The sequence below is a fragment of the Podarcis bocagei genome (assembly GCF_964188305.1).
Source record: "Podarcis bocagei genome assembly, chromosome: 2".
NCBI lineage: Eukaryota > Metazoa > Chordata > Lepidosauria > Squamata > Lacertidae > Podarcis > Podarcis bocagei.
The window spans coordinates 52,871,988-52,897,871 of NC_138126.1; the positions used below are offsets into that span (position 1 = coordinate 52,871,988).

The following is a 25,884-nucleotide window of genomic DNA, read 5'->3' on the forward strand; positions in this document are numbered from 1 at the left end:
ACTTCACATTAGAGTAACCTAAGCACAAAATTGTAGAAGCATATAAACTAAAGGTAGTATCCAACAAAGTCATCCCATTAGTGCAAGGACTTCTGCACACTAGCTGCAATGGCTATATCCTCTATTGTCAGAGGCAGCATGCCTCTTTATGACAGATGCTGGGATGACAAGTAAAGAAAGTGCTGCTATTGGGCAAGGTTCTGCTATTGGGCTTTCCATGGGCATCTGGCTGGTTCTTATGAGAACAGGATGCTGGACTAGATGAGCTACTAGCCTGATCCAGCAGCCTCTTCTTATGTCTGTCTTCAAAATGAGCCTTCCTTTCCCTGCATGCCCCTACATCTACTCTGAGGGTTACTCCAACACTCCAGAGCAGATGGGGGGGGCAAGGGCATGCAGAGACAGGAAGTCTCATCACACAAGCAAAGCTCCTTGTGCTAATGGAATGACTTTGCTGGATAAGGTAAAGGTAAAGGTACCCCTGCCCGTACGGGCCAGTCGTGTCCGACTCTAGGGTTGTGCGCCCATCTCACTCAAGAGACCGGGGGCCAGCGCTGTCCGGAGACACTTCGGGGTCACGTGGCCAGGGTGGCGAAGCTGCTCTGGCGAGCCAGCACTAGCGCAGCACACGGAAACGCCATTTACCTTCCCGCTATAACGCGGTACCTATTTATCTACTTGCACTTAGGGGTGCTTTCGAACTGCTAGGTGGGCAGGAGCTGGGACCGAAAGACGGGAGCTCACCCCGCCGTGAGGATTCGAACCGCCGACCATGCAATCAGCAAGTCCTAGGCACTGAGGTTTTACCCACAGCGCCACCCACGTCCCTCCAACATTGCTGGATACAAACATGTAAAACTCACTCCATGGAGTCTGCAAAAATAAAATTTTAAATATCCCAGTGGTGATAATGGGGGGGGGGGGCGCGGGAGTAGAACAAGAAGTCTTGTGGTACTTTAACACCTAAATGGATTATGGTACAAGCTTTTTTGATGCATGAAGTGTTTTCCAGAAAGGTCAGGACACGAATTGTAGAAAAATATAAACATTATCATCAGTGGGGTTATTCACAAAAAACAGTTGTTGTTAACACAGATATTCTGGCATATCCTTTACTTCTGACCTCAGTTTTGACAATTTCCTTTCCTCACTCTGCAACCAGAAACTCAGGATAAAATTTCACGTATTTGATGCAGACCATTGGTCTTCCTCTTGTAGGCTGCGACCCAGTACCTGGTAAGATTCTGACCTAAGGTGGGTTGAAACAGCAGCACTGCCACCATACAATTATATGCTAAAAAAGAGAGGATCTTAACATGTTTGGTTAAAGGAGGGTCTCAGATCAGAAAAAGTGAAAGATTTTGATGCAGTTATGAGGCATGTTCAGAATATGAAGCCTCATTTTAATGAAAACTTGTCAAGAGGAGTAAGCCCCACTGAACTCATGCCCAGATTCACACTGTAAGTGTTGGAAGGATACTTGCCCAGCTAGAATACAAGGTAGTAATTATTTCAGATAAGTCAGATAAGTCAAACCCAATTATGGACACCTGATAAGGCTATTTCAACAAAACCTAAGGACTGAAGAAGCAAAACTTTCATCCTTTATTTATTGCAAATGTCCACTGAAGAGCACAGGACATGAAATATGTTGGGATTAGATATTTTCTATCAAAATCTTGACGTCACCCAGTGAATAATTTTAGGCAGCATATTTATCCTTTTGGCTTTCACCCTGTTAAGTAGGAGGCTACATATATCCCATAGGAGGACAGATACAGCAGATTTCATAGTTCTGTTTACAGCATGCTTTGGTTAAGAAACCCATGTTCATGTTAAAATGTGTTGATAACCTTTGGAAGTTAAAACTATGATTACAGAAAAATTCTATAGCTCAATACTGGAGTCCATTTGTTGTTGTTTTTTTAGCTTAGTTTCCTTTTATACAACAGTGAAGTGAAAAAGGCAATTTGAAATGCTAGATATACTTTCATGAGACATTCACAGATTATATATTTTATATAATTTTGAAGGCAGCTATTTACAGCCCATTTGCTCCAGAGCAACCACATGAAAGTCAATGGGCCTGCGGTGGAAGGAGTGTTCGGGAGGTGTGTGAATGTTGTGGGGATGGGGAGGGGGGAAGTCCTTACCTCCTCGCTCTGCTATCAGCTGCCCTCAGGTCACCTCCGGTGCTGAATCACTCTCTTCAGTCAAGCTGCCTATTCTGTCAAGTGTTAGCAAGAATTGCAGCCCAGGTTCCAGAGGAGCTGACTTTGCAGAAGAGGGGGCAGTGAAATTAGCGAAGCGGCAAAAGCTACTGCGGCATTTGAGTATCAGTAAAAATTAAGAAACTTAGGGGAAGCGATTGTGAAGAAGAGAAGGGTGGGGGGGAGGTGATTAGGAAGAGGAAAGGAACGAAGAAAACAATCAAGGGGTCGCACTTCCTGCCTGTCAGCTCCCTTTGGCTAACATACTTCCTCACTCTTTTTTTCAACTCCCCAAGCCAGCTTGTTTTCGATAACCTCTTCAGTCAGAGCGTTGGGCCGCTGCCAAAAGATTCCCCACATCAGCTCCTCTCTCCCTCCAACCTGATGCAGCCCCGGCTCAGGATGCAGCGTTCCCACTAGGAGGGTGCGAGTGTTGGTGCTTGTGCGTGGAGGGAGTATTCCCACTCCGAGGCGAGGCAGGTTGCTGCTTTACTCGCCAGCAGTTGCCAACCAGAGGAAGCGTCACTCCAGGCATATGGCTAGAGAGCCGCCGCCTGGAGCGCCGGGTGGCGATGTTTTCAAAACAGCCTCGGCTCTTGGCAGCAGCAGCCTTCTGTCAGCCCATCGCTCTCCATAACATCCCCGCTTCTCTCTCTCTCTCTCCTCCCAGGGGGAAGGAGGGGGAGAAGAGCGCGCGCCCGCCCGCCCGCTGAGGCATTAGCAATCGGCTTCTCCCTCATGCCATCGCACCCCTCCCTCCTTGCCTCAGAAATTCAATATTCTCTTATGAAATCCGGGAGCAGCAGGAGCAGCAGCAGCAGCAGGGCAAGTTCAGCGCTACCAAAGAGGAGGAGAAATTGAGAGAGAGGGAAACAGGAGCATGGTGGTCGGCAAGCTGCCTGCAGGCGTGGTTGATCCGGCGGGCGGGAGAGCACAAAAACCAAACTCCCGTCGCCCCTGGGATTTGTGGTCGGCCAGCTCGGTGGGGGCTCCCAGCAAGACGGAGACTAAAACATTTTTTTAAGGAAGGGAAAGAACTCGCCCCTCGTATCCCAAACACACTTCGCTTTCTGCACACGCGCGCGCGCGCAGTAACCTCCCGCCACCCCGCTTACCTTGAGGGGCTTCTGCCTCGCTGGGCTGCCCGTCAATTTCGCAGAGATGCCGCCCAGTTCGGAACGGGGCGCGAGGTGGGGGAGGAGCGGGGCGCTGCCCTCTCTCCAGCCCACCTGCCCGCCCGCGAAGGTGCCGCTCCACGGGGCTCCTCGCGCGTTCCCGCCAAAACAGGAGCAGCTCTGAGGCGACCCGCCGCCGGCTGGCTCGCTTCCCCCCGAGGGCGCAGCTCCCCCGGGGGATATCTCCACCCCTCCCAGGCGCACAGGCCCCCGCTGTCGCAGCCCGTCCTGCAGCTATCACCAGCCGTCCCTCCTCCTCCTCCCTGCCCCTCTGGAGCCTGCTTCTCAGCCGTTCCGGGGCGTGTATGTGTTTGTGTGTGGGAGAGAGAAGGGGAAAGAGAGAGGGAGAGACGCGCTCTGACTGACTCGCCTGCCCGGCGGCCCGGGGAGGAGGACGCCGCGGCGGCAGCAGCGGCTCAATCAGTCAGCAGGAGGCAGCGGGGCGCTGCGAGGAGCCGCTCGCCAAGACCTGCTCCTCCCCAGAGTCCGCGAAGCCGCGCGGCGCCCAGTCAGGGAGCGGCGGCACTTTGCAAACTCCGCGCAGGACCCCGCGCACTGGCGCGCGTAGGGAAGCGGCTGTTGCTGCTTAAGAAGAGCAGCGACGGGAGAAGCGGAGAAAGCGCCTGCGTGAGCGGAAGACCGGGAGGAGGTGGCAAGCAAGAGGGGAGAGAGAGACCGACCGACCAGGAGGAGTTAACGAGGGAAGCGGCGGAGGTGAAGGAAACTAGCCTCGAGCGAACCACGGGGTTGTCCGCGGAGACTTTCCCTGGGGTTTTGTTGGCGAGGAGGAGCAGGAAGCGAGCCGGCGGCGGTTGCCTTAAGTGGAGAAGCGGAAGCCCCGCGCGCCACAGCCGCGCAATAGCCGGACCCTCTGGGTGTAGGCGCCGCCGCAGCAGCAGCGAGCCCGGCCGGGAGCCGTAGGAGGGCCCGTGGGCAATGGCGGCTCGAAGTACGAGCAGCTGCGTCGGCGCTCCCTAGCCGAGAAGCAGACTTGCGACTGAGCGGGAAAAGGTGTAGCCGGACTGGTGCCTTGGCTTGGCCGCGCAGCCGAGCTGAGCGTCCGGGCGCCGCCGCCGCCGCCGCCGGCCCTCTCGGCGCTTTGGCCGGCCCCCGGGGCCCGCCGAGGTGCGTGGCGGGCAGCCGGGCTGGCCGGGGCCATGGAGACCCCGGCGGAGAACCCGAGCAAGGCGGCGGAGTACCTCAAGGAGCTCAACAAGATCATCGAGACGCAGCAGGAGCTGCTGGAGAAGCAGAAGCTCCGGATAGACGAGCTCGAGCAGCAAGTGGCCAAGCTGTATCACGAGAACGCCCGCCTGCAGGACGAGCACCAGCGGCACCTGGCCACATGCAGGCTGCTGCTCCTGCAACAGCAGCACGCGGCCCTGCCCGCCTTGCCGCCGCCGCCGGGGGACCTCCAGGAGAACGCCAAGGATGAGAAGTAAGGAAGCGGGGGCTTGCAAGGGACGCCTTGGGGACGCGGGGTGGTGGAACCGGTCCGTTTGCCGGCTTTGCCAAACGCACAAGCGCATCTTGGAGCAACTGTGGTGCGGTATAGCCAGGGAATGTTTGCAGTGGGTGAGAGGTTGGAGGTCCGAGGTAGGTACCCAAGGCGGTTTGGTTACCTACGGCGCTACTGGAGGGTACTTGGCCTCCGAGGGTTCTCTCTGCCCCGAGGGTCGTGGGACAAACGCAAGGAGTGAGGCAGGTTGTGTGGCTACGACTTCTGCGAAATTGACCCCCCCCCCGGTTCCTTTTGTGCTAAGGTATCTGCTTTTACTTGGTTCGTCCTTGTTCTTGACTTCTGATAGATGCGAGCTGAACTAGGAGGAGGCAAAGCAGCGCGCAGTTCTCTGGCATCCACCCAGTCTTATTTCGCTTCAGCAGCAAGACTGGCTGAAAGCTGCAACCTCCGACTAAATTCAGATTTGTTCCCCACCAGGGCCGACGGGATTACTCTGGAGTTAGAGCCTCGAGTCTTGCGGAGCTTGCTTGCAAGGGAAAACAAAACTGCCGTAGCGCTGGTCATATATTCCTGGATCTAGGGGGCTTCCGAGAGGGAGAGATGTTTGGGAAAGCGATGTGCAGAATCCCGCCGGTGCTTCCTAGTTCAGGAGAAGGGGTTGTGCCTCTAGTCCAGAACGAGGCAGTGTGCTTAGTGGCGTTTGGTTGGTGACTCGGGAGGTGGAGTGAGGAGGAGCTGCTGATCCTGAAACGGACAGAATGACGGTCAGTAAACATTGGCAGGTGGCCACCCCCTTCCAAACTGTGACTAGTTCAAATCTTAACTTGTTGATCTTTGGAAACCTGTTTGCTCTCAATCCTGAGTCTATTTACAGAGTGCTTTAATCTTTAATTAATCATGTACTGCTCACTGTGCATGGGGACCTGCTTAAATGCATTACTGCTTAAAGTAAGGCCAATTCAGTAGTAGTTAAAGAACTACACATGCCCGACTCTCTCTCTTTACCTGCTTAAAATAGAATTTAAGTAGGAATGGAAAAGCCCATTTCTCACCTACTTTCACAGATTGAAATGTTTAAGGCATTGGTTATCTGGCTCTTGGTGTCAGGCTTGGCTTTTACGTTTCATGATAAACTTTTGGAAGCTCTTCCTCATCAAACTTTTATAGCTAGCTGCTTGGTTAGTTGCAGTATAGTAAGGAAGAAAGTAGATTTGGAGAAGAATATTTCTGCTTTGTGGGTCTGCATTGGTTCATTGATTTACCCCAGAATGAGGACCTGCGAACACATGTCTTCCAAGTTGTGGTTGGCTTCCAGCTTTCATCAACACTGTCCATTGGCTGGTTGCTGCAGCTGATGGAAGGTTTTTTTTTGGGGGGAGGGAGTCCAACAACATCTGGAGGGACACAGGTTCACCATTCCTGAGGTAAATTGAATTAAAACCTTGTGACTGATAAATGGTGTCTTCACAATTGATTTTAGATCATATATCTAAATAACTATTTGTGTTAAAGTGTTTATAGTACTGGTGGTGACCAATGTTTGATGGCATCTTAAAAAGAGGCATCACCTTCTGAGGGAGAAGGCAGAAGGTGCCTTCTGATATGGCACCTGTTGTGTGACACACATGCACATAATTTAAAACTAATCACTGTATGTTATCCTTTAGAATGTATGCTCAATGCCACAATTGTTTTTAACTTGGGTAGAATTAATTACACGATAAATTGATGTAAACTAATAATTGACTACGAGGGCTCTTTGGTATGCAGTTAGAACCTTGCAAAGAAAAGTGAAGGCTTTCTTGTACTAAGGTTTATATACATGGAGTGTGATGTTCCAAATGTCCTGTAGAGACAGCAATACGCATTTATCAAGGACAGATCATCAAGTAGTTATTTACATTCCTGCAGCATACAAAAGCTTTTGGTTAAACTACTTGGTTGCATGGATCTATTACTAAAATTATACATTTCTTACAAAGGTCATAATCTTGGTGTTTGATACTGTGTGTACAAATACCATTTTAAAAGAATGAACTCAAAGGAATAGTGTCAATTGCTTATGTGCAGAGCTGATTTCAACGAGGGAGTTAGGTTATAGTGGATTATCTAAAACAACACTGCTCTTGTTACTATGTGTTATTCGGTCCCCACAGCTCAGCTCTGTTTGGCAGGCTGTGTGTTTAAACTGCACAGTGTAGAAATGTGTTTAAGAGATTTCTTGTTTATATTTTGAATCTTGTCAATGCTCGTAACCAATTCCCCTCATGATAATGACACCCCCCCAATTAGATAGGGTGACATGCTTTCTTTAATTATGCAGGGCAGTGCTATTCATTTTAGAAAATACAACTTCAAAGAAAGTGTGTTACCAGTAGCTTTAAAACGAATGGACCAGAACTGATAAAATGGTTTGAAACATACAAAATTATTATTATTAATAATAATAATAATAATGGAATATGCCAATGGGTGTGTCAGGGCAACTCCTTCATCAGTTGAAAGGGCATGTGCTTGCTGGCAGGGAAGAAAATCTCTTGCTTTCATAACAAGAGGACTGTTTTCAAAACTAAATTTAAATGAAATCCTTCTAATCTAGCAGCTGAGAGTTCCTTGTATAAAAAGACTGGGCTGGAGACCTTGAGACGGGCTCAGATAGCCCCCCTCCACACCCCAGGTTCCGTCTTGCCAAGTGACATGCTAGAAATCATTTACTACGATTTGATAAGGTATTTCTCTTGACTTGCTAAGGGAGCAGCCTCTGAGCTATGGCCTTGACGACTCGGTCTTTTTAAGTCTCTTAAGTGGATTTGATGTTGGGATCAGAATTAATCTGGGATATTTATGGAATAGTTATAATCGTTCTGAGGTATAGTCTGAAGAGCTCAATGGGAAAGTCCAGATTGCCAGGCTTCTGCAGTCCTGTCCAACACGTAGAAACTCGGGGGGGGGGTGTAGATAGGGATGCCTGATACAGTGCGAAGGCATCATGGTAAGATTGCTAAGTTTTGGGAAGGAAAAACTGGTTCTCTTCTGGGTCTCAACAAGCCATCATCTGCCTTGTTGAGCAATCTTAAACTTCTAGGAGCTTCCCACTTTCAGTGTCAGCTGTTAGAAGCTCACCTAAAATGAGAGTGCCCCACCATCTGATGCGTTCTGCATATTCCATCTAGGCCAGGAATGGGATTTCCTCACTGCATTTAGCTGGCTCTCTGGATCCCCTCCTTCCCCTCTTCTCGGTGGGGAGGAGCTAAATGGGAAATGATTTTGATGTTGTGCAAACTGTATAACTGTAGCCCCTTCACCTGGAAGAAGATCAAAGCAAAGGGAATGCTTATCTTGGAAAAGAAGTAGACTTGTGTTTCTTGCAAATATGCTGCAATGTCTGTATGCTTTTCAGACGCATACATGCACTTTCAGGATGCAATTGCATTTTGAAGTTTGATGTTTTCAATAACTATGATTCAGAATTTGCAGGTCACCTGTTCGTTAATGTTAACTTGCAGGCTTTTAATGAGCTTTCAGACAGAAAAGGTGCTGGAGATCTTTGGTGAAAATTTTGAAAAATTGTGTGGTGAAAATGGACAGTGGAACTTAAGTGGAGTTGTTAAAGAATTAAATATATGGGGAATATCTTTGTGTGTGTGTGTGTTGACCTGCCTACTTTTGGGTCCAGCCCTATCCACTACTGGAATGTGGTCTTCAGCGCCATAGAAATTTGGTCCGTGGTCCCTTAAAAAAGTTGGTTATCCCAGATACAGGGTATAAGGATGGGAGCAACCATAGCCCCACCAATTTTTACTGGCTGCTTTTTTTTACTGGTTGCTTCCCAAGTTGATTTCATTATTCTTCTGTGTATTGGCTTTACCCTGAGTCACGCATCTTCTGTCTTAATATTACGCCCCCATGGAAGAATTCCTGATAATAATATTTGAACTGGTGTACCTTTTTCATGCCACAGCTTCCCTTTCCTTTCACTTATTCCCCCCTTGAGAAAATGCATGCATAAGAGACATACATAAATATATTACAGCATGCAGTGGTAAATGTGGGTAGGTAAGAATTTATTTATTTATTTTACAACATTTTTACTCTGTCTTTCTACCAAAGCATTTAAGGCATTTTAGAAAATTTGCCATTTAAAAGATGATTTAAGAGAAGGAATGGGCAGATTTTGGTACCAGCCCTTCCATAGTGTTTCATAATGAAATTACAATAATGGCTTGATTCAAGAGGCAGTTCTGGGAAGAGACAAGTCAAATGGGAGGTGGTCCCAGCAGGAAGCATCTTGCTCTGATGCACCAAAGTGGGAAAACTGTTGGTGGAAACAACAGCATTGGTTCCATTTGTTAAAAATGTGGTCCCTAGTTAGATCACAGGTTCTTATGAGGCATGTGTACATTGTTCCCAGGTCATTTAAAAGAGCCAGGGTGGTGTAATGGTTAGAGTGTTGGACTAGGATATGGAAGAGCAGGGTTTGAATCCCCACTCAGCCATAAAGCTTGCTGGGTGACACTGAGTCACCATCACTTAGCCTAACCTACCTCGCAGGGCTGTTGTGAGGATTAAATGGGGAGGAGGAGAAGCATGTGCACCACCTTGAGATCCTTGGAAAATTAAGGTAGTGTATAAAGGTAATAAATAAATAAAATAAAAACAGAAAATTCTGAAAACAAGAACAAACTTATGGACATATCTTACAAAGAACTGTATAGTGCTTTTGGAGGCAAAGAGGATTTTTATAGTCTCTAGAAAAACAATAAGGTCCTGCAAGATTTTTCAGAACTAGCAATTTGCATGTCCAAAGGACTTCGTGTGTGTTTGTGTATGTATGTAGTGGTGGGGAAGAGATAGGCAAGCAATTAAATGAGTATGTTTCTATAGTCTCATTTTTAAAAAATTTAAAAAGTGCCTTGTAAGTAAGCAGGAAGCAGTTTACAATCATAGCTCTTGTTGCGTTTGCTTCACGTTGCAGCTTTTCGGATTGCGAACATGGCAAACCTGGAAGTGTATACTTCCGGGTTTCACTGCATGCGCAGAATCACTCTATTGTGCTCCGCGCTTGCGCAGAAGCAGCGCTCTAGTTGTGGACTTTACGGGGTGCGAACGACACCCTGGAACAGATCGTGTCCACAACTAGAGGTACCACTGTACTATATTCTAAGACAAGAAAGATTCTGTTGTTGGAACCTGTAACAACATGGGAATTTTCTTTTTGACTGACCTTTTCTAGGCTGGAGTTAGAGCAGTAGGGAGAGAGCTGTTATACTCTTTCTTGGCATTTAAATTGATTCTAGCTATAATAGTCCCTCATAATTCCCACTGAGGTATAAGACAGTCTCTGAGTGGAAAGGAATGGACAAGAATTCTCCATCCCAATATTTCTTAAAGGAAATAAAGAGTAATACTACTGACTTCCCATTATTGGGACTCTGGAGAGAAGGAAAGTGGTTTTTTTATGTTTACATGTTACTGTGACACAGTAAATAAAAAGGATACTATACCTTCCTGCCATAAATTGTGGTAAGAGAATACTATTCTTGCCAGAGATGTTGAACAGATAAAAGGTTGAATGAATGTAGAAGGTTTGGGTTCAGTCTGCAGCATCTTCAGTTAAAATGATATTGGCTGACAGGTGATGTCCACTGGTCTTTAATTTGGGAACTTTAGCCTTATTTCTATTCTGATACAGCCCCCAATAAACATACGTGTGGAAGTCCAATTGCTTGCAATGTGGATGTCAGTTCAAAAAGTTGCTTGAAGTTGCAGACTTGAAGGGTAGAGTTGATCAGCGCAAACTATTTCTTCCAAATGGCCCTAAAGCAATTTAGGAGATGAAACGGTAGGACGTCAGATAAATTATTATTACTGCTTAAGACTCTTCATAGCTGCATTTCATGGTTCCCTAGCTAAATACTAGCTGGTTTGCCAAAAGTGAGTGTCTTCTGGCTCCCTTTATGCTTGGCAGGAGATTCTCGGCATGCTTCGAAGTACTTGCTCAGCTTAAATGCCAGAATGGAGCCGAACACTTCTGAAAAGCTGATTGCACACTGCTGATTAGCGGAGGGGGCTGATCCATTAGAGCAAGTGCAGTGCTGCCCCACCAATACCAGCCTGTCCCCAGCTGGTTCATGCACGCATATTCATTACTTGATTAACACAACTTCTGATAATGATTTGTTTGTGTGACTGGGACATCACAGATCTTAATACTTGCAGATCATCCAATGTTAAATCAGATGCAATTTTTTTTTGAGGAAATCAGTTCGCTTGTTTTGCCCTTTTTGCGGTCTACAGACTAATATAGCTGCTTCTCTGAAACTTGAGTCTGATGGTGAGTTTTCTCTCGGTTTATGTCATACTATGGACGGTTTCACATAAGGAGACGCAACATGACCTTTGCTTCGGACATTACTTTGAATGCAAACCCAGCATGGACCAAAATGCTCCTATCTTATTGCATACGCCTCTCTGGTATCTACATTAACCATACAACATTCACTTAAATAATGGGCAAGAGAAGTTTAAAAACACTCCATGGGGTTTCATATAAGTACAGGAAGGTAGGAAGTTGTACCTGGGAGTTTAAAAAGAAAAAGAAAGAAGTTAAGACTTTTTCTTCTAAAGAAATCAGTGCAGAAATAGTTCCTTGAAAGTTAAGAGGCGCTTTACTTAAGAAACAAATTCTTTGAGTGTATTTCATATCCAGCATCCTTGGCTTCCTGTGCTTCAACTAAAAGTCAGGGGAAGACTTCGTGAAGAAAGCCTTCCATAGGGCTTTTCCAGACCAGGAAATGCAAGTGACTGAGGAGTCTGCAGAATTCTGGATAAATGTTTAATAGAGAGAAAAGCCCATGTACCACTCATTACCACCTCAAAATGATAAGGTAAGCTGAATCACATAGCCACAGAGTTTCTAAAGTGATTTGAAGCACCTTGCAAAAGAGGGAGGAAAATGGAAGCCTCAAAACTTTTGAGAATCCCCCCCCCCAAAAAAATAATTATGAGCTATAAGTGGACCTTATCTTAGGGTTGCCATATTTCAAAACCACTTTCTTCTTCTTCTTCTTCTTCTTCTTCTTCTTCTTCTTCTTCTTCTTCTTTACAAAATCACAATTTTTAGATTGACTTGCCTACGCTCCAAGACAAAGCGCCGCTTTTCGGAAATTACCCCAGCTGTCAATTCCACCTTTGAAATCCTGATAATGTCCTACCTTATCTACATTTTTAATAAATGTAAGCTTGGAGTAGAGTGGGGAGGAACAAGGTAGAATATTTTATCTAAAATTTGGTAGGGGAATTGGCATCACTAAATAGACTTCAATCTGCCTCATGTCAAATTCTTTGCTTCCTATTTTTAAATTCCAGTTTTTTAAAATATTTGATGGAAGAGACCAGCTGCTCGACCCATTCATGTGTTTCTTGTAATGCCAAGAAAGACAGTTAACTGAAGGCAGTTACTTTACTTTTCCGTGTATGACTAGGTTTTTTTCCTTTAAAAATCATGCAAAAAAATGGGGGTCATCTCATACATGGGTAGTGCATAGGGTGGACATTTGATCGGTTTCTGTCACAGCTGTTAGCAGCTATTGTGCATGTTATTGGTTGCTGCATCAATGGGTGATGTTGATTGGCTGGTGCTGTGGCAATTGGGCGGGCGATTGGCAGCTTGTGCCGGCGTGGGGACTGATGAGAGGTGGATTTTGCTATGCGTGCGGGCAAGCGATTTTGGCAATCCCCCCTTTAAAAAGCTCAACAACTCTGTGCCATCTCCCCCCATTTTCTTAAATTTGAGTCCCCCCAAATAGGGGGCGTCTTATATAAGGAAAAGTACGGTAAATAGTTACAATTCTTTGCTCTCTTGGGGAAGTTTCAGTAGGCAGACAATATCCAAAACAACTTTCAGTCCTGCTTCACTTCGTTCAAATGTAGTAAGTAAATGGCTATAAAACTAACTTCACAATAAACAAAGGGAGATGCTGATGGACTAGCTGATTGTAAACCTTCATTAGGAGTAATGATCTAATATAGAGCAGTAACAGTAGAGGCTCCTTAGGAGCTGAAGCATAATTTTCGGTCAATCTAGTTTACCTAGAACTGGGGAAATTAGATTACAGCAAAGCATTTGACAATCTACAACTTCTTTAATGGTATAACATACTGAATATTGATTGGAAATAAGGTTTGCTTTGTATTGAATTGGACCTATTCTGTTAATGCCACAATATATTTTATAAATGTTTGGGGGAAAGGTTAAGACTCTGTAGTTAGTCTTATTACGAAACTGTGTTGTAATTTTTAACGTACAAATTCAAGCACTGTTGGTGACTTGATAGGTTTCTGCAAGATGAAAAGGTCTATTTCTTCAAGAAACTCCTTCTGGTAACTTTGTCGGTTTTCACGTGGAGAGAATTCAGATCAACACACACAAATTGGTGTTAAGGCTTTTTACTAAAAGAAACTGATAATTTTCCTTCACTTTGTACCACTCCATTTCTTCCTGCCTCTTCTAAATAAAAAGAGACGGCTTGATCACGTTTGGAGCAAATAACAGTTTTATTATACGTAGAAATGGAAGCTTTGACACTGTATATATGGCACTGAGTATGACTGAGGTGTGCAGTGTAAAGCACAAAGTGTGTTGTCTGACTCAACTGACGCTTATGAATCAGTACCTTTAAAATTAATTTAATGACATCCTCGTCTAAAGAATGCCTCGAGGCTTATAAAATTAGTTTGTGGTTCACATCTCACCATTAGTACTAAGTGCTAGTATTACTGACAGTCTGAGAGGCCTCACACTACATTAACAGTGAGATGGCAAAGCAGGCTGAGGAAATGAATGTTACTTTCCACTGTGTGCGTATATGCTTAAAAATGAATGAATCAAACTTTCTAGCAATAGCATTACTACAACTCAAGTCATATTGTGTCTTCTCTCCTAAGAGGTGAAGCCAGGTCTGTCCCCTGTGTAGGGTAGGGGACATTTAAAAGATGCCAGAAACCTATTGGGTTCTACTCATGGGATGCTATGCTGCAAAAGGCAATTTTCACAAACTCTGTCACCATCCCAGGAAACCCCAGGAAATTTCATCAAGAAAGTTGGAGGACCCTCCAGTATAGTGGGGTGGCACTGGAGAAAGTGGGAGTTAATGAAAATTGCCTCTTACTTCTGCAGTCACCTCAGCTGTGTGATAGTCCACAAATGGAAGGAGCCGTTTTTGTTTGCAGAATGGCATCTCCAGATCAAATCCATTGATTCAGAAAGTAATCCAAAGGTCAATATTGCTATTAAAAACCTGTCAAAATTATAAAAAACCATGTTATCAGTTATAACTTAATTGTGAAATATTCAAAATTTAGCTCAACATGCTGAGCACAATTGAGGGATAATTAAATATGTACTTAAGTCTTTTTCTCCCTTTAAAATCAACAGAACTTACAAGTGCTTATCAATACCATCTGTATTGATTTATTATTTCAGTTGAATGCCAGTGGTTACTTATCCCAGTGAGAGAGGATCACCTAAGATCTACCATAGGACAAGAAAGTATTATTTTTATTAAGCTTTTGACAGAAAGTAAGATTGCTAGGTAGCCTCTACCAACAATTATAATAATAGGTTCACTGAAATGAAAGGAAGGAAGAAGTAATTCAGTAGGCTACCTGTTTTGGGTAAGAGATGCTTCATTAATTGTTGTAATTAAGGGTGTTTTGTTTGAATTATGCAGATGTTTTATAATTTCTGCTCTTAATGTTAGTAACTGTAAATCACATTTATAGTTACTACAATGACTTGTAATAATGTCCTGAAGCAAGGTATTTCTTTTGCATTTCAGTAAAGTGGATTAGGTAAAGTAGATAAATTTATTTTATCTTCCTCTGTGCCTGCCAGATGGTTAGAGCTCCTTGAATGCTGATTCACTATATAGGCAAACCGGCTATTAATGAATTTATCTTCATTAGTATGCCTTATTAAAGCGTAATTTACATTATTAAAATGTAGTACATTTATTATGTCAATATTTTTTGTACATAAATATTTTCCCCAAAATGTCATGAGGTAGCACATGGCTCTACAGAATGAGAGCCCTAAAATATGGAATCTGGTAGTTATAAAGGAAGTGCAGTTACAGTTAATGTCACTAGTTGATACTAGTAATAATAGAATTATATAAGATGTATGTATTAAACAAAGCAAAATGTTATTTGTTCACTCAGCAATCAAGAGTCTGTTCTGTTCCTTCATACGCGATACCCACAACAGAATGAGCCCAAAGGTGATGTTTCCATCTGGACTCTAGGTTTCTTCTCTGTAGCCCTGCTTTTGTCATAAGTCTTTTTATTCCCTCTTGTGATTCTTTCATATGACATGGTTTTCAAAGAAAATGCATCCATTTAACATGGATAGAGTATGTTCTGGCAAATTACCCTGTTTGAGTATTAGTGTTATATCACCTGATTGACATTGAAAAGTATGTTTGACTAAGTAGTTAGGCAATTTTTTAGAGAGAGAACTTGAAGAATACTGTGAAACTAATTAATTCAATATGTGTTGCATATTTGCAGTGTTCAGCTAATGTTTAAGTTAATGTACAATGTGGGTTACTGATGCCAGTATACGTAAGAAGCTGATAAAGGGAAAACTGTACTTCAGAAAGCAATTTAGCAGAATGACCCTTGTTAAAAGATACTGAAAGCTATATCTTTTTGTTTGTTTGTTGCAATACCCTTTCTTCCAGTATGAACATCCATTTGTCCTTCAGTGCTGAGTAGAGCAACTCCTACGAATCAAACTGATTTAACTGAGTGGCAAGATAGAAAATGTGGTATCTTTTAATTGATCTGCCTTAACTTTTTGTGATATGCTATTACTCTACAATGCACTTCAAATATGGGAAAAGTAGGCTAGAAACCAGTGCAAAACAATACTTTCCCTGGATCCTGGGGAATGAATACACAGTGAGACTTTTAATAAAAGCAAAATGATCAATGTTGCCAGTGATTCCAGTATTTTGATACTTTTGAACTTTCTTTCCTAGATCCAATATGTACACTACCTTCTGCATTGTGGTTGCCCCTCAATTGCTTGCACACATTAAATCATTAAATCATAAGGTGCGTATCATGTGGATATTTGGCATGCAAGCTCTCATCCTCTGTTGGGACTACTGATGCATTGCAAGTAACCACATGATCTGGCTTCTGCATACGATGCAGACATTCCTAATTATTGGTGATGCATAGGAGCCAGCTATAGGAGAGCAAGTTTGTACAGTGGTACTTCTGGATGCGAACTGGATCCGTTCCGGAGCCCCATTCGCATCCTGAAGCGAACGTAACACGCACATGCGTGAGTCGCATTTTGCCGCTTCCGCACATGCACGTGATGGCATTTTGAGCGTCTGCGCGAGCAGCAAAACCAGGAAGTAATGTGTTCTGTTACTTCTGGGTCGCCGTGGAGCGCAACCCGAAAATGCTCAACCTGAAGCGTATTCATCCCGAGGTATGACTGTAATGCAACCCATGTTAGAGAGGTTGCAAATGAACTGGACTCCAGATTTGCAAATGATTGACTGTCAGATGTAGTGATTAAATCAAAGTGTTTCTCTTTAAGAGAACAACTAAAGCTGTGGAATCTCACAGGCCGGATCTCTTGATTTTAATAGCTGAGTGTAATTGGCATTCCTGTTCAGAGATGCAGACCTCCCAAAGCCATTTGGGATGAAGTATTTTAGTAAAAACAAGCTCAGGCTTGTTTCTGAAAACTCTGTAGTCAGATCAACAAAACATGTCTGACTCTAAGGAACCTATCTTTAGGGAACAAATTCTTTTAATGGCAGATGGTGAATGCAGTGCAGAGAGTGAGAGATCTCAAACTACTTTTTTAAATGGATGCTGCCAAGGGAAGTAAATTATTAAATTTAAAATGTGATGAATTATTAAATTCTTGTTGCAATCCAGCAGTACAAAAAAAGTGGTCTTAATAGATGCTATTTGAAACCAGGAAGGCTTTAGTCATTTAATGGCCAAATGGGTTTACATTGTTGGCCATTGAACTATATTCAGTACAAGCAAGGGTCATGGCAGGGATCCCAAGGGGCAGGAAAAAACATTCCTAGAAGGATTACAACAGCATGTGTAGTAGTAATGGGAAAGTAAGCTTGCCAGAAAGTCTTGTGTAGGCTGGAGTAATGGGCACAGTTCATTGCCAATAACTTGTAATGGACTGAAATCCACAAGCCAATTATTTAAATCCCAGTTGAAGTCAATGGGATCTAAGCAGTCTAACAGTGTTGAGGATTACAGCTGGGGTGCCTATCTGAGCCTTCTATGGAAACAATACTCTTACAGTCTTTATGTAGTAGAGCAATAAGATTGAAAACCTAGTGTATAGTGTCTCATTAAAGCATGCATAGGAGAGCATTTTTCCCTGCTTCCTGTCCAAAATTTCTCAATGATAAGAGACCTTGGTCTATTATCTTGCTCTACAGTTTTGTTTAGAAAATAGTCTTTGCCCATCAGTTTTTCTTATCCAAAAGGAAAGAAAGCTGGCTTGGCATAGGGTTTTGTAGAAATAACTTGAATAATACAAGTACAAAGATGTTCTCATAACAGTCGGTCAAGTGATAATCGGAACGCTTGTATGTTCTGGCTTCAGTCTAAATGGCAGTAAAATGGAGTTTGCCAGTGTCAAATCTTGGATAATGCACGCTGTGTTTTAAATTGTGTCTTCTATGGAGAGTTTTCAAAATGTGAACTACAGTGGTGCCCCGCAAGACGAATGCCTCGCAAGACGAAAAACTTGCAAGACGAAAGGGTTTTGCAGTTTTTGAGCTGCTTCGCAAGACGAATTTCCCTATGGGCTTGCTTCGCAAGACGAAAACGTCTTGCGTTTTTTGCAAGTTTGTTTCCTTTTTCTTAACACCGTTAATACAGTTGCGACTTGACTTCGAGGAGCAACTAATAGAACGCGGTGTGGTAGCCTTTTTTGAGGTTTTTGGTGATTTTTGAAGCTTTTCCAAAACTTTTCCGACACCGTGCTTCGCAAGACAAAAAATTCGCTAGACGAAAAAACTCGCGGAACAAATTAATTTCGTCTTGCGAGGCACCACTGTAATTGGCATTTTAGGCTGTAATCCTGTGCTCGGTTGCACAGGGTTAGATTCTATTGAAATAACTCAGATTTGTATGTATAACCAATTGCTGGGCTGCAGTTCAATTTGTAACTGGTAAATTTTTAGTTCAGTATGTATACAACCATAGTTAGTAATATAGCACTTGCTGTATTATTTTTATAAATCACTGATTCATGCTCCCTCTGCTGGTTTCACCAGCAATATCCCATCATTTTGAACTGATTTTATTATAATACATTATAAATTGTAATGTGAGTGGGTATTCTGTTTTAGGTTTCATTTTGCATGGTGTAGCCTACTGAGGTGCTTTAGATAATAGGTTGAGAATGTTTCCTTTCTTTTCCAAGCCTATTTTAAATATTGCTAACTCAGATTAGGATATGGGGGGGGGAGTATTATTAAGCTCAATTCAGTAATTTGAAAGGTAAGTCAGCATGATGTAAGACCAGCTTTTCTAACTATGCTTTATTTACATTTGGGTTAAAGGATACATTTTCTAATGGTATCTTCTGATGAGCTCATAAAGTACATCTTTGCAATAGTTCTGTGATGTAGGTTAAAGTGGAGATTGTGACTAGTTCAAGGCCACATAATGTTCTTTATAAAACTGGGCTTCCCACATGCAAGCTTAACACTCAGGTCACAATTGAAGTGTGTTGTCACTGCCATTGTAGGTTGCAGAAGAGAAATAGATCTTGGAGGTTAAAGCCTCTTTTTACCACTGCTTTTTCGGTAGGTAAGGAAACGATTAAAGTCCTGCCATCTTTAGAAAATTAATTCTCTGTCACTCTGATTGTATGAGAATCTAAAACAATCTCCTCTAGAACTGTTCTCCAGCATTGACATTCTAGGAATATGCAGTTGCTGCTATTTATAACCTATTTGGAACACATTCTGAAGCATGTAGCATGTTGTTTAGTGGACTAAGAATAGAATAAGTGTTAATCAAGAGCTGGAATGGCTAGCCTATGGTCCTCCAGGTGTTGGATTCCAATTTGCATCAGCCCTCGCTGATAGTCATGTGTGGTGTAAGGCCACAGGTTGCTATCCATTCTCTAGAGCAGGGATGTCGAAGTGGTTGACCGCGATCAACAGGTCGATCCCCGGGTGATAGCGGGGGGGCGGGAGAGAGAGAGAGAGAGCATCTGCCCCCACCCCCTCGCTGTGTCCTTCATTCACGCACGATTGCAAAAACAGAAGACGGAGTTATCGCTGCTGTGTTTACTAGTCAGAAAGTGATGTATGTCACGCTCTCCCCCCAAAAGCAGTTGAAGTATGGCACCCCCTAAAAAGCTCAAAAACTTAAGGCTCGCCCCCCCCCTAAAAAAGCTCAACAGCTTTGGCTTGCCCCCCAAAAGCTCAACAACTTTAGCTTGCCCCCCTAAAAAAAGAGCTCAACAACTTTGGGTTCATCCTCCCCCCAAAATGGGTAGATCACTGCTACCCCTCCCCCCCGGAGTAGATCACAGTCTCTTGGGAGTTGGACGTCCCTGCTTTAGAGGGTGATCCATAAGTAAAAGAACTGAGGATGACAGTCTGTGCTGGATTGACTGAGCCAAGGAAAACTATAGGATACTGTTTAATTGGATAACACACACAAAATGGAGGCTGTTGCTCTTCCCTTCCTCCACTGTTTTTCCCTGAACCACCATGATAATCATAAGTCCTAGTTGTAAGAAAGAATTATAGTAATATAGAATTGGCAGCCTTCACCTAAATTGGTCTTGACATTTATGCCTGATCTATATGGAAATGAACTATTTACTGAACAGAGTGAATATATAGTGAACATATTTCTTATAGACTTCAATTTTGTATGGATACCTCTCTGGACCTTTGGAGGGCTTACCTTGCATATTTACATTAAGATTCATATACTGTTAGTTATTGCATTCAGAATGGGAACTGATGTTGTTTTTGTTGTTATTTATATATTATTGCATGCCACCCTACTCTCCAAGCAGTGCAAGATTCCAGGGTTTCCAAGCTCTTACCCAGAGTTTGTATTCCACTCAGAATGAGGCACAGTAGAGACTGTGGTGTCTTTATGATACAGTATATGTCTTATTTACATGTATATACAACCTGAGCCAACAATGGAGGGGTTCACAGCATTGAACACCCCAAGAGGGTCTTGCTTCCCCCATCGCTGCAGCCTTGGTTTCAAGCACAAATAAGACATGGCCCTGACTCTGTGTCCCAGCCTGCTGCCTCTCTTCCAGCTTTTAGCACACATAACTCAACTCTTGCCTTTGTCTTTTTAACTACCAGCCAGTTGAGGGAGGTGGGGGCATCCATTTGCTATATAGCACAGAGCCATTCCCTTTGTTTCCTTAATGGCCCATTATCTCGTCAGGAAGCTAGCTTGGCTATTCCAAATAAAAAAATTCCTTCCAGTAGCACCTTAAAGACCAACTAAGTTAGTTATTGGTATGAGCTTTCGTGTGCATGCACACTTCTTCAGATACACAGTGTGTATCTGAAGAAGCTTTCGTGTGCATGCACACTTCAGATACACAGTGTGTATCTGAAGAAGTGTGCATGCACACGAAAGCTCATACCAAGAGCTAACTTAGTTGGTCTTTAAGGTGCTACTGGAAGGAATTTTTTTATTTTGACTATGGCAGACCAACACGGCTACCTATCTGTAATTGGCTATTCCAGGAATTAGAAGGGCCACGGGCATATAGCCTACTCTCCTGCCAAACTCATAAAAATACTGTTTTTTATTTAATGCCTATGAGCAATTAATAAAAAATAATGTCACCTCAGTTACACATGTGGATGCTTCTTTAACCTTAGTTAGATTACTGCTATATATGGAACTGTCTTAGACAGTTAAAAAACTTTAACTAATGCTAAGTTGCTAACTAGAACTAAGCATTATGACCTTGTAAAATGCATGTTACGCCAAATGTGCTGGGTGCATTCTTAAATTTAAGAATGAAGCTTTTACATTCAGTATTTCACCCAGGACTTCATCGTCCCATTTTGTTCCTTTGCTTTGCATAGTCAAATGTAGGACTGAGAGCAGGCCCCGGGTCAGTGGGGTGGCACAAATAACACTCTTCTGGAAGGCTTCCTGCTCAAGCTGTCTTAGTGCTGTTGCAACTGGACAGATAAACTTGCATTCACAATGACGCAGAGAAGATAAAGTATCATAAATTTAATCTTTTGTAAGATCCAAGGAAGGAAAGGAAGGAAGATTCTTATTGCAGTAATAAATGTGGAACTCTTTTGCAACTTGGCAGGAAAATAAAACAAATCTAAGCAGCCTACCAGAATGTAAGCCTTATAAATTACTTAAAGGAAATGAAGACTTTGCATGTGATGGTTTTTATCTGTTGGATTTAATCTCCATAGATTACTCTTTAATCTTAATTCCCTTAAATCTTTCAAAGAGAAACAAAGTTACATTTTGTATGAGATTTTAAGGCACTTTACTTGGGAGTATAAAATGTTAATATCGGTTTGTTTAATTATTTGTAAGATTTCTTACCCACCCATCACCATAAACTCCCACGATAGGCTGCAACAATATAATACCCAGGTACAATTATGAAAAGAAATAGAGCAGTTCAACAGTATAAATTCAGCAAAAGTGGTGGGGCACACAAACTCTCAAAAAGTGCCTTGACAGTCAAATCCAGGGGTAGGAAGGTATGTTTTCAACATATGGCAGAAACTGTGCAACAAAGATGAACGTAAGAGCTTGCTGGATCAGTCTAATGGCAAATTTAGTCCAGCATCCTCTTCTCACTAGATGTTTGCTTTCCTGTGGTTCCCAGCAACTGGTATTTAGAAGCATGCTGCTTCTAATCATGGAAGCAGTGTATAGCCATCATAGCTAACAGCCATTGATAGCTTTATTCCACATGAATTTATGTAATCCTCTTTTAAAACCCATCTAGGTTGGTGGCCATCACTAGCTCTTGTGGGAGCAAGTTCCATAGTTTTAACTATGCACTGTGTGAAGAAGTACTTTTATTTGTTCTGAATCATTCAGTATTCAGCTTCAATAGATGTGTATGACTTCTAGTTCTATGAGAGAGAGAGAGAGAGAGATTTCCCCCCTCTCACCACTTTCACCATACCATGCATAATTTTATACACTCCTATCATTTCCTCTCACCTTTCCTCTAAATTAACAAGTCTTGAACACAGCAACCAACATGTTGTGAATAAAATTTCTTCCCAGCCCATTAACCAGTAGCCAACTTTCTTCAGTAGCTAGAACAAAATTATAGCAGGAGGCTGGATGGATGGAGATGTCAGTCTGGGTGCATACAAAATGGAACCAGTCTTCCTTCAGATCTGTGTCCCATGTTCTACCTACCAAGTCAGCTGAACACTCTGTTTGGCCCTCAAGCTCAGAGCCAGCCTGGGCCTCCAGCACAGCAACACCATCCCAGTTGCAAGAATAAGGCTGTTCCCTGCCAGCCACCTTGGACCTGCTACAGAATGACAGTGAGTTGGTGAGTGTGTAAGTCCGCTCACCTCTCTTGGTGCGTTGGCATTGCTGGATGGAAGAGGCTTCACTGGGGCCCCGACGGTGGAATTCAAATGGCAGTGCCCTTCCTGATAGGCGGCGGGGGCATAAGCCTGCACCCTGCATTGGTGAATGGGGATGCAGGCTGGGACATGGGCTGTGCCAGGGGGTGGAGCCAATGGTGGACTTCCCTCAGATCCATCCCGTGGCCATTTAAGCAGCCCACACCTGGGGCACAGCCTGTTGTTCCTGCGCTGGGTTTCCCCATCCCACCCATCCACATTTTACACTGATAGGCAATGACTTTGCTGTGGCTACGATGGTCGCCGTTCTTTATGGAGCTGGGTAGGAATTTGCCCACCGGGATAATTGACTCTTACCCAGTGGTTTTGCCTACCTCATAGCAATTCATCACAACTGGTTGAGCATTGGGGCAATCCCTTGTTTTGGATGGAGGGGAGGTTGTAGTTCCCCCTACCCCTCCAAACGGTGGGGTATCCCATTTAAGGGATTCGGGTTGAGTGGCCATGTCCATGTGCCCAGGGGAGCCAAGGCCGAAGGCACTCCCCCAGATGGCAGTCCCTGTGGGGGATCACCCTATTTGATGTAAGTCTTAGGAACCCCTGCCTAGATTAACCACGCGTCAGTTCCAGCGGGTGGGCCAGAATTACTGTATTTATGTTGCCCCATGCCCAAGCCAAACCTCTTTCATCTGTATTCAATAAAGTTGTGGCCTGTTTTTACCCCAAACCCAGTCTTACTGGCCTCTTACTTATATGGGTTGGGGTATGGGAAGTTTATTGCATTTCATTGACTACACTATTTATTAAGTTTGCCAAAGGCAGCAGACTGATTTAGGAGACAAGAAGCCTCATTCCAATTCTAACACTTCAGCAAAACTAAATGGATTAAGGAAGGCATTTTCAGTGTTTGTTTGTTTGTTTGTTTGTTTTAATGTATTCAATTTGCCTATGGCAATTATTTTCTAAACATCACAACATAAGATTATTATTTTTTAAATGATGCTCTTTAATTTGTAATGGCAAGGTAATATTTTACCATGAGCAATAACTGCTAGCGGGTGAGCATTAAATGGTTCTTTGACATTATCGAACTACTGTGTTTATCTACCATCTGGCCCTTTAATCTCTGTCACACTGGTCAAGTCTAAGATAAATTATTTGAGCTGCAATTCACACCCTTGTACTGATGGGTATAGTCCACTGTAACTTGTCTAACCCCCAAATGGAAAGGAAACTGTGTCTTTGTATCAGTGTTATTCTTGACTGCGGCAATGTCTTCTGTTTCAAAATGAATGCTTAAAAAAAAAAAAACCAACACTTTCCACTTATGGTGTTGGCATCTTGATAGAAATATATTTCAAAGAAGGCACTAGAAATCATTTAATTGTGTCAGATTGGTACTGTTCTAAATGGTATCTTATAGCAAATGGGGGGGAAACTTTTCTGGTCATACTTCATGAAGAGTCTCTCCATCTGTTAATCAGAGATGGAAGTTCCACTTGTCTGTTAGAAAGCATAAAATGCCCTTTTTCAATATACATAGATGTAAAATGTTTCTATATATGCTTGTCAGACATTTTTGAGTCTTAACCATTAAGTACAAATTGCCAACAAAGTATTTGTGTCTTAGCCCTTGTGTTGTTCCTTTATCTAATTAAATCAATAAGAGGAGTATTGAGCAAATTACTTCTAGCCCTCACGGTCGGTTGAATCAGAGAAAGTCAAAATAATGTGGAGGCTATTCAGGCCAATAATTGCTATGCTGAAACTCACAACCTGCTCCCGAGCCAATCAAATAGCCCAACAAAATGTGTCTATGCTAATAATCATCTTTGTCCCAATGCAGTAGATCCCAATATTTATTGCAACATTATTTTAAAATGAATCTTACTCATAACATAATTATTTACACTTGCATTAATAGACTGTGTTCCCACAATAATAGTTCATAAATCTTATTCTTCTGATTTGCTGAGTTCTTCTCACATTATTTTGAAACTAAAGTATTTTTCTACATTCTGTTCCATACCTTCAGGGCACCTTTTTGTGTGTTTTGATTAGCTTACATTTGCAACTCATGCTCTTTTCAAAACTCCATGGTGTGCATTAGAATTTGAAAACTTTGGAGATGTGTGTTAATTTGTCTAGTTGGTTGATGCTGTAGCATTCCCACTAAACAAGTGCTCAAGGTTTTCATATACTTTTAAAAATCCTGTAATTCTTTGAATATTTTATGTAGTTGGATTATTAGAAAAAAAATTGTTCATGTTTGTGCTGTTTTAAGGAATATGTTGAATAAAAACAGATATATATATATATATATATATATATATATATATATATATATATGGTAGAGACGGGCCAGAAGATAGATAATCCTGGTTAACATTGGAAAGGTTAAAAATTACTCCAATCAATTTCCCCCAAAATTTGAGAAATAGTTCAGCTCCTTTCTGAGAAAGTTTAAATTTGGAATAACTACCTGCTGTGCAGAGTGGGAACAAAGTAAAGAAGAAGAGCACAGCCCTTTCTCCTCCCTTAATTCTAATCAGTCTCCCCCTCCCCCTCAAACCCTGTCCATTCTGCTTTATAAATTGGAAGGAAAGCCCCCACTGGCCCTAGTGGTAGCTTTCATTCCAATGAAAACAGCAGCATGAAATGTTGGCATCTGTCTGTCTCAAAAGGCAATGGTAAGCGCCTCTGGGAGTGAAACAAACCAATGGAGAATCACAGCGCCTGCTGTCACTTCAGAGACTGGTAACTCATAATTGCTGCCTCCTGCGTTTTTGGTGCATTAGCAGCACTGAAGTGGGTTCCTGGGGGTGTAAACCTGGGCAGCCCAGACGACAAAACTTCCCTCTCAGCCTCGCAGAGCAATACATTTGCAGCTTGGCTGCAGGAGTTCCTGGAAGGAGGCGTACAAGACACCATCCAGCCATTTTAGGGGCTCCACTCTGGAATTGTGTAGTGTCCCACAAGGCAGCAGGTACAGAGTGTTCCTTTCAGCAAGGAAGAAAGGATCAAACTTCACTTCATCCTCCTGAACATGCCATCCTGATCATGCTTGGGAATTCCTTGTGGCAGTTATTTCCATTAAAAACACATGTTGGGCAGTCCAACTTTTCATACCAACTGAGCCACAACAGTACTTCAACATGGAATCCTTCAGCAACATTTGACACTCCTACCCCAGCCCTCACACTGCCTTCCCAAAGTCAGGTAAATGTGGTGCATGGATTTGGAAAGGAAGTGTGAGGCTCTGGCAGGGTCCTAGAACCCACCTACCACCTTCCCAAAGCTGGGAAAGCACTAGCTAGGCTTTGGGAAGGAGGTGGGAGACTCTAGGACCCTGTCAGAGCCCTCACGCCTCCTTCCCAAAGCCCAGC

The 25,884-nt window shown here is 43.2% G+C and overlaps 1 protein-coding gene and 1 long non-coding RNA gene across 7 annotated transcripts in view; one reads left to right on the top strand and one right to left on the bottom strand.

Annotated features, from left to right (window-relative positions):
* Positions 1-2,887, bottom strand: part of LOC308577219 — a 60,156-nt gene extending 57,269 nt beyond the window's left edge. The window contains exon 1 of the long non-coding RNA XR_014003524.1: positions 2,154-2,887. This is a non-coding gene — a long non-coding RNA (uncharacterized lncRNA). The remainder of the gene's footprint in view (positions 1-2,153) is intronic.
* Positions 2,888-4,509: 1,622 nt separating this feature from the next.
* The window catches only part of IQSEC1 (IQ motif and Sec7 domain ArfGEF 1), a 306,192-nt gene continuing 284,817 nt past the window's right edge, over positions 4,510-25,884 (top strand). For 3 of the 6 annotated variants that reach the window (XM_081175974.1, XM_081175979.1, XM_081175980.1), the window contains exon 1: positions 4,521-4,823. In XM_081175974.1, the coding sequence (XP_081032100.1) occupies positions 4,543-4,823 (281 nt within the window). In that variant the 5' untranslated portion in view covers positions 4,521-4,542. Of the gene's footprint in view, positions 4,824-25,884 lie in introns of all 6 variants that reach the window. The other 3 variants (XM_081175978.1, XM_081175977.1, XM_081175976.1) reach the window with 2 other exon arrangements.